The following is an 8626-nucleotide window of genomic DNA, read 5'->3' as shown; positions in this document are numbered from 1 at the left end:
TCATCAAGTAATTTTTAAAGTGTCTTATTTAACTCTCTGTTGTCTTCAAGAAGATCCTTTTTATATTTTTCCCAACTTTTCCGATCATTATCAGGAAGAGTATAACTCTGATTTACTTAGTAAACCAAAACCAGACATTTGAAATGGTGTTTATGTATTAATTTGAAGACATTAAAAATTAATTATAAACATTATGCCCTCTCTTTTCACCTAAGACTATCATAGGAAATAGCTGTATGTACAATACTTCTGAACTTTTTAAAAATATATTCATTTGTTTTTGAGAGAGACAGAGAGAGCAGAGCGGGAGGGACAGAGGGAGAAGGAGAGAGAATCTCAAGCAGACTCCTTACTGAGTGTGCAGCCCGACGCAGGGCTCCGTTTCATGAACCTGAGATCATAACATGAGCTGAAACCAAGAGTCAGATGCTTAACTGACTGAGCCACCCAAGCACCCCAGTACTTCTGAACTTTCAATAAACTATTAGCAAATTCATCATTCATTGCCGTTTATATCACTTAAATGAAGACCTCCTGTAGCAAGACAGCTTGGTATATGAGAGACCAGAATGAACATTCTCCCTCCCTTCTGTCTCTCTCATTCCTGAGAGAGCCAAAGCTGGAGGCAGCAGGGTCAGATTTAGTCCTTAACCCCCAGGCATGAGTAGGGAGCAGGACAGGAGGTAGGGGTGATCAGAGGTCAAGGCCCTTCTCCTGGTGCCCAGAAGGGGAGGCCCAATTATCAGGGAGCTCAGATGGGAGAATAGGTGACAGGTCCAGTTACAGAAAGGAAATGAATCAGATTTTAGTCTGCACTATAGGCCCCTCTCAGACTGTAGGACCTGGTACAGACCCAGGAGGCCCAGATGCCACCCAAATGCAGTTCTAGATCAGTTCCCAGTGCATCTGCGTTTTTTCTGCAGAAAACAATGAATTACACTGTCCAGGCCTCTGGCCATCCTGGAAACAACCTTGTCTTGAAGGAGGATTTCTTCCCACATGAAATCATGTGTCAGACCAAGCCCCCTCATACCCTTAAGCAAGAATTCTTGTCCCACTATTCTATGCCTTTGAGGACCTTCCAGCTCCTCCCTTACAGACAGCTATCCTGTCCAAACCAGACTTTTGCCGGGGCTATTGTCCAATCTGGGATGCCCTCTCCAACCCCTGCCAATACAGACCCCATCCTTCCAAGACTCAGCTGCTGTGGTGCCTCCACTAATCTCTTATTAACCTGGCCAGCCTTCACCAGCACCACCCATCCCTCAGCCAGGAGGACCATATTACCAAAAAGAAAAAATGTGACATAAATTGGCCAGGGAGTAGCTTTGCCAAGATGGCTACAAATAACTAATGTTTAGTATCTAGAGTCTTTTCTTGTGCATGTATTAGCACATAACAGAAGCAAATTTCAATACTAGATACTAAAACAAAATGGTCCCATTATATTATTGTTATATTTCATTTTTATTAAAAATACATAGAATCTTTTTTCTCTCAGTCAAGAAGTACAGATCCAATTTACTCTTTTTCATGGAATGTTTGACCTATTGCAGGGTGGGGCACATTCCTGAAACTAAAACCCCACATGGATCTGCGACCTGTCCGGCTAGGGGTGAGATTGGGAAGACCGCTGCCCCCCACCCCCGTCCCTGGTCTCGGAGCTGTCGGTCCCTGGGTCCCCGGAGCCAGGAAAACAGTAGGTGCAGGGGTCAGATCCAGGAGCAGGGGGCGCTGCAGAGACTGATCCGGGCCGCTGGGGCGCCCTCCGAGCTGGGGGTGGAAGTCTGTGTCGCCCCCTGCGGCCACTATGCGAGGCCACTATGCGGCGTCGTCCCCTGTCGGTGGAAGCGTTCTGACGCCCGCCCGCTTCCTCACTAGGCCGCGCCGCTGGGTCACCTTACTAGACGGTCGGTCGGGACCCCATCGCCGCGCTCTACCCCTCGCCGCCCCTCCTCTCGACACCGGCCCCTGCCTACCCGTCCCACCCTGCGCAGCATGCAGACCCTGGGCCTCGAGGGTACCCCCGCGCTCGGCAAGCGACTTCTGCTGCGTCTCCTGCTCCTGCTATCTCTGCTGCAGTGGCGGGTAACCCACGCCCAGACCACGCCGGGAATCCCCGGAGCTCCAACCACACCAGCAGCCCCCAGCTCCTGGGCCATGCCGGCCTCTGCCAGCTCCCCGACCCCAGCGGTCACACCCAGCTCCCGGACCACGCCGGCCACCTCCAGCACTCCAAGAATGCGGGAACGCGCCCGGGCCCTGATGCGGGTCTTCCCTCTCGTGGACGGGTGCGTAGGTGCCGTCGTTGGGGGCGGATGGAGACCGAGCCCAAAGCTGGGGAAGAGGTTCTCAGCATGTAGGGCTAGTGAGGAAGCTCCCTCATAGCATCCCGTGGATGCACTCTCTCCTCCATCACCCAGGCCCTCTCCCTCCATTACCTCCCCCCCCCCCCCCCGGTGTCCCCCCCCCCCCCACCCCCACTCCCCCGTACTCCCTCAGCTGCACCTCAGGAATCCTTCCATATTGCCGCTGTGATACGGAGAAGTGGACCAGGACAGAACAGGCCCAGGTGTGTCAACATGTCCTGCCTGACCTGGAGGTCATATCTTCAACTCTAACCTTGTCTTGATATCCCCAGCCACAACCATTTGCCCCAGCTCCTGAGACAGCTTTTCCAGAACAGACTACAAGATGTTAACCTGCGAAATTTCAGTCGTGGCCAGACCAGCTTGGACAAGCTTAAGGAAGGCCTCGTGGCTGCCCAGGTACCACAGGGATACACAGGGTGCTACAGCATGGCTGAAGGGGAATGCTGGGGCCACAGAAACCTGGATAGGCAGACCGCTGGGTGATTAGAATCATAGGACACACAGTGTGTCATCATGTGGCTGCCGGGAACACTGGAGGCCAAGGCAGGCCAGCCACATGGGTCCCCAGGCTCTGTGGAGATACACAGAAAGTGACTCAAAGATCTCTGGTGAGTGTGGGGGCTGCTAGAGCCAAAAAGACATAGTGGATTGGCCTCAGGGCATTCACACAACACAGGGACAAACAGCAGACAATGGTGTTCCACGGTCCACAGTCTGACTGCTGGCAACAAGCTTCACAGTCATCAGGATACCACAGGGTCATGCAGTATTTCATTCTGGGCCACTGACCCAAAAAAGTAGCTTGGGGGCTGAGGAAGAGTGGCAGGCCAAGGACTTCGGAGGCCACCCTAATCTCACTCCAGACCCTCGGGGCCTACCTCTAGTTCTGGTCAGCCTACGCCCCCTGCCAGACCCAGGACCAGGATGCCCTGCGCCTCACCCTGGAGCAGATTGACCTCATTCATCGCCTGTGCGCCTCCTACTCTGAACTGGAACTAGTGACGTCAGCCGAAGGTGGGCTGGCAAATGGGGTGCAGTTGGGAGCTCCCTCTGGTGGTTCTGGTGCTGACCACTGGATTATCCATCCTCTCCCAGGTCTGAACAGCACTGGAAAGCTGGCCTGCCTCATTGGTGTGGAGGGCGGTCACTCACTGGACAGCAGCCTGTCGGTGCTGCGTGCTTTCTACCTGCTGGGAGTGCGCTACCTGGCACTCACCTTCACCTGCAGCACTCCCTGGTAAGCGCAGCGCCCAGCCAGGGTGAGCTGGCACACGGCGTGGTGGGGAAATGTCCAAAGAGGTGAGGACACAGGAGTCCACCCCAGCAGGCCCCTCACACTCCCAGAAAGCAGCTAGCCCAGGTCCTTACTCTGTTCTGGATGGATGGACAAATGGAGGAACTGCAGAGCCCTCAGGCGCTGTTGCCCGTGATGTGTGGCCTTTGACAAACTGCCCTCTTCTGGCTCTCCTGCAGGGCAGAAAGTTCCACCAAGTTTAAACACCACTTCTACACCAACGTCAGTGGGTTGACAAGCTTCGGTGAGGTGAGGACTCCTGTTCTATACCCTACCCCACCTGTTCCCTACAAACAGAGAATATGCTCGTATGTGCGTCCTTGACATCTCCCCACCTCAAAAAAAAAAAAAAAAAAAACTGTCTCTGCAGAAGGTGATAGTGGAAATGAACCGCCTGGGCATGATGGTGGATTTGTCCTATGCATCAGACACTTTGGTACGACAAGCCCTGAAGGTGTCGAAGGCTCCCGTGATCTTCTCCCACTCAGCTGCCCGGGCCGTGTGCAACAGTGTGCTGAATGTTCCCGATGACATCCTGCAACTTCTGGTGAGTAGCTACCTCAGCTCAAACCCAGAGGTAGGCCTGCTTCATACAAATGTTCTTGACCTTAAGCGGAGCTACTAGCACAGGCACCATCCTTGGATCCAAGGCTGGTTAACCACCCCCATCTCTGAAAGTCAAAGCCAAATCAGCTTCACTCAGGGACCCAGAGGTGAAGCCTCTTCCAGCCCCTGAAGCTAGGACCAAGCACTGTCCTACCAGGGTCCCCAGGGCCCAGGGCAGGCCATCAGGTCAGAAGAGCCAAACTGAGTGTCCGGTTTGTTTATTCCTATAGAAGAAGAATGGTGGCATTGTGATGGTGACGCTGTCCATGGGGGTGCTTCAGTGTAACCTGTTTGCTAATGTGTCCACTGTGGCAGGTGAGCCTCACGTCCACTTATGCCCTTCTAGCTTGAGCCTATGACCATGGGGGGCCCTTGGGACAGCTCCAGCAGTTCAGCATGGCTGTTGGGCAACAGGCAGACCTCTGACAACCCAGGGGAGCAGACACAGCTCTTCACTGCTACCCAGATCTGGGGCCACAATCAGTGCTGGCGTGTTTGGGAGAAGCAACTGCCTCTGTCTCTGAATCTCTTTGCTCTCCCCTCTCTGGATAGGACAGGCAGGCTCTCAAGGAGCCCAGAGGCAGGGTGGCTCCCAGGCAGAAAAAATTCTAAAGGTGCAGCTCTGAAGTCCACTGTTCATCCTCGAGCCACTTCAGAACTCACAACTGGCCCGGGGCTCCATGAAGTCAGCTGCCATGGTGGGGAGCGCTGTGGGCAGGAGAACTGACCAGGGCTGAGCTTCCCCAGACCAGGGCTAGCTCCAGCCTATGCTGCCCACCACTATCCCCTACCCCATAGATCACTTTGACCACATCAGAGAAGTCATTGGATCAGAGTTCATCGGGATTGGCGGAAATTATGATGGGTCTGGTCGGTGAGTGTTTCCCTGGGGTTTGTCCCGGGCAAGACAACAGGGAGTCCTTTAGTCTCTGTTTCCATGCCATGGTCCTCCCATCCTTCAGACCTTGTCTATAGGCTCTGGTTTCCTAGCTCCCCTGGTATTTCTACACTACCAGGGCCTGTTTCCTGGACTGTCCCTGCCCCTCCTGTGGCCTGGTGGACCCACTCCCACTCCAGATCATCGCATTCATTAAGTACCCTCCTTTGCCCAGCACATGCTCCACTCCCAGCCCAGCAGATCTGTTTTGGGCCAGTCATCTGCTCAGGGCATAAACCACAGCTCAATCTCCAGGGAGCTCCCAAAGCGACATTCAGTAGCCTGGAGGACATGACCTTCAGTTTTGCATCTGTGATTGGGGCTGGTGGGATGGTGGGCCCTAGACCAGGATCAGGGCTGAGGTTCCAGAGCTGGCTGACTCACCCGCCACACAGATTCCCTCGGGGGCTGGAGGACGTGTCCACATACCCAGTATTAATAGAGGAGTTGCTGATTCGCGGCTGGAGTGAGGAAGAGCTTCAGGGTATCCTTCGTGGAAACCTGCTGCGGGTCTTCAGACAGGTAGAAAAGGTATGCGGGGCTGGGCAAAAGGAAGTTGCAGTGGTTTGAGTAGATGAGGAGGAGTGCTATGGAAGCCACTAACTGCTGACTCCCACCCCCAGGTCAGAGAACAGAACAGTGGGCAGAACCCTGTGGATGATGAGTTTCCAGACAGGCAAGTGGTCAGGTCTTGCCACTCCCACCTCCTGTCTCAGCCTCAGAGTGGACACGTGGCCACACGCCTGGAGGTGACCAAGTGGCCAACCAGTCAGGTCCTCCAGAGGCCCTCAAAAGCCTCCCCATACTTTGTTCTAGGTCCCGTGGCTGCTGCCACATTCTCAGTCCTCACCCTGTATCTCTGGTGACCTGGCCATTTCCCCCTGAGGCCACTGGGGCAAAGTCTCACAAAGTGCCCCTCCTGCTCATCCAGACACAAGTATATGCTGAGAATAAACATTTTTGAGTATGGATCCTGGTGTGAAAGTCCTTTCTTCTCCCCGGGGAGTAGGGGAGTGGGGTCTGGTGGGCTCCTGGTTAGTAAGGGCTCTTTTAGGTCTACCTTCAGTGGCTCAAAGTGAATGGACTCCAGCTTTGCCTCTTTTGGGAAACACAAAGGGATCTTACCATATTCCTATGCCAAAAGCCCGAGCCCAGAGAAGAACACAAAGGAATCCATTTCTGTGCAGTGTCTATGCCATCATGGAATGTGACAATAGGTAATTTCCCAGTCTCTGAAAGATTCAAGTGTGTGTGTGTGTGTGTGTGTGTGTGTTTAAGAAGCTGAAACTGAGGGACGCCTGGGTGGCTCAGTTGGTTAAGCGGCTGCCTTCGGCTCAGGTCATGATCCCAGCGTCCTGGGATCGAGTCCCACATCGGGCTCCTTGCTTGGCGGGGAGCCTGCTTCTCCCTCTGCCTCTGCCTGCCTCTCTGTCTGCCTGTGCTCACTCACTCTCTCTCCCTCTCTCTTTCCGAAAAATAAATAAATAAAATCTTTAAAAAAAAAAAAAAAAAAAGCTGAAACTGAGGGGCACCTGGGTGGCTCAGAGGGTTGGGCCTCTGCCTTTGGCTCAGGTCATGATCTCAGGGTCCTGGGAGCGAGCCCCGCATCGGGCTCTCTGCTCAGCGGGGAACCTGCTCCCCCATCTCTCTGCCTGCCTCTCTGTCTACTTGTGATCTCTGTCAAATAAATAAATAAAATAAAATAAAATTAAAAAGAAGCGGGACACCTGGGTGGCTCAGTTGGTCGGGCCACTGCCTTTGGCTCGGGTCATGATCCCAGCATCCTGGGATCGAGTCCCACATCGGGCTCTTTGCTCGGCAGAGAGCCTGCTTCTCCCTCTGCCTCTGCCTGCTACTCTGCCTGTGTTTGTGCTCGCTCTCTCTCTCACACACACACACAAATAAATAAATAAATAAATAAAATCTTTTAAAAAATTTAAAAATAAAAATTAAAAAGGAAATAAGCTGAAACTGTTACCATTTATAATAAGTAGTAACTTGTTTGGAAATGTCAAGAAAAAAAATTTATATAATGTTAGATTTTTAAAAATAAAGTCCTGATTTGTTGTTAAACTGACTTTTTAGTAGAAAGGGAAAAATCAAACTTAAAGAGAAGGGGTGCCTGGGTGGCTCAATGGGTTAAAGCCTCTGTCTTTGGCTCAGGTCACAATCCCAGGGTGGGATCGAGCCCCACATCGGGCTTTCTGCTCAACAGGGAGCTTGCTTTCTCCCCTCTCTCTCTCTCTCTCTCTGTCTGCTTGTGATCTCTCTGTGAAATAAATAAATAAAATCTTAAAAAAAAAATAAAAAGAAAAGGAAACTAGCACCATTTGCTTGGCTTACTACAGACCCTTCATCTTTAGCCACCTTTCCTCTCTTAATCCACTCAGGCCAGAGCCTGATCTAAGTTCCTTGCAAGGGAACTTAAAATTGGGAGAAAGAGAAATTATACTCTCTGCGTATGTATATGTTATACACAATGACTATGTTGTAAATCATGTCCATATAATGTATAGGTCTGTTTTCTAATTCTTTTCCATTTATTTATTTATCAATAAATAAATCAATATTATGTGGTATCAATACCACACTGTCTTAATTTCAGTAACTTTCAAACAAGTCTTGCTATCTGGTAGAATGAGTTCTGTCACTTTAAGCGTATCCTTTCAGTTGGTGTTTGATCAGATAAGTAGATCCACTAGGAATGATATAAAATAAGAGACTTATTATAGAGGTTGGACTTTTTGCATATGTAGGAACCAAAGGAAAAATCTGTGCAAGGCTGTTTGTTACCTGCGCATCTGGTGTTGGGTCTTACTCTGTACAGAGAAGCCAGCCAGAAGTTAGGACGGAGAGCTGGACGTGAGGTGAAGGAGAACAAGGACAACCCGGGACAGTTGGGGTAGGGGAGAATATTAGTCCTTTAGCTCACACCATACAGAATGCAACACAATATAAAATTAATTTGAAGATGTTACTGATCCAAATGCAAAAAGCAAAAGAGTAAAACTCCTAGAAGATAATGTAGAAACATACTTTGGTGACTTCAGCATAAAAAGCCTTAACAACAGAAGGAAAATATTGATAAATTGGATGACATTAAAATTAATAGCTTATGTTTACCATTAGGTACCATTAAAAAGAGTGAAAAAGCAAGCTACAGAGTAAGAGAAATTTTCAACATATATAACTGACAGAAGATTTATATCCACAGACAGACAGTCCAATATAAAAATGGACAAGATATAGGAACTTTATAAGAAAGGATATTCAAATGGCCAAGGAGAATATGAAAAGGTACTAAACATTGTTAGCCACTAAGGAAATGCAAAGTAAAACTCATAGTGAAGACAGCTAAAAATTCGACAAACCATAAGTGACTCTTAATCTCACAAAACAAACTGAGGGTTGCCGGGG

General features: G+C 50.4%; 1 protein-coding gene across 2 annotated transcripts; it reads left to right on the top strand.

Annotated features, from left to right (window-relative positions):
* Window positions 1–1998: 1998 nt before the first annotated feature.
* DPEP3 (dipeptidase 3) lies at window positions 1999–6120 on the top strand. 2 transcript variants are annotated; one of them, XM_059381535.1, is made up of 10 exons: window positions 1999–2291; window positions 2642–2768; window positions 3257–3386; window positions 3468–3609; window positions 3846–3915; window positions 4037–4213; window positions 4503–4587; window positions 5071–5146; window positions 5605–5740; window positions 5833–6120. In XM_059381535.1, exons 1-10 carry the CDS (start codon window positions 1999–2001, stop codon window positions 6073–6075), a joined length of 1479 nt encoding a protein of 492 aa, XP_059237518.1. In that variant the 3' UTR covers window positions 6076–6120. The 2 variants fall into 2 exon arrangements, with proteins under 2 accessions (XP_059237518.1, XP_059237519.1); XM_059381536.1 differs by lacking the exon at window positions 2642–2768 and having other exon boundaries at window positions 1999–2128; window positions 3255–3386.
* The last annotated feature ends 2506 nt before the right edge of the window (window positions 6121–8626 follow it).

This window comes from Mustela nigripes, chromosome 17, assembly GCF_022355385.1.
Source record: "Mustela nigripes isolate SB6536 chromosome 17, MUSNIG.SB6536, whole genome shotgun sequence".
In the NCBI taxonomy this organism is placed as follows: Eukaryota; Metazoa; Chordata; class Mammalia; order Carnivora; family Mustelidae; genus Mustela; species Mustela nigripes.
The sequence above is the reverse complement of the archived record's forward strand: the minus strand, read 5'-3'. Positions and strand labels throughout refer to the sequence as shown.

Bases quoted from the DNA above. Each gene is read 5' to 3' on its own strand.
- DPEP3 (XM_059381535.1), top strand. From the start codon at position 1,999: ATGCAGACCCTGGGCCTCGAGGGTACCCCCGCGCTCGGCAAGCGACTT. The intron at 2,292-2,641 runs GTGCGTAGGTGC...TGATATCCCCAG, and splicing joins GTCTTCCCTCTCGTGGACGG to CCACAACCATTTGCCCCAGC. The intron at 4,588-5,070 runs GTGAGCCTCACG...CCTACCCCATAG, and splicing joins TAATGTGTCCACTGTGGCAG to ATCACTTTGACCACATCAGA.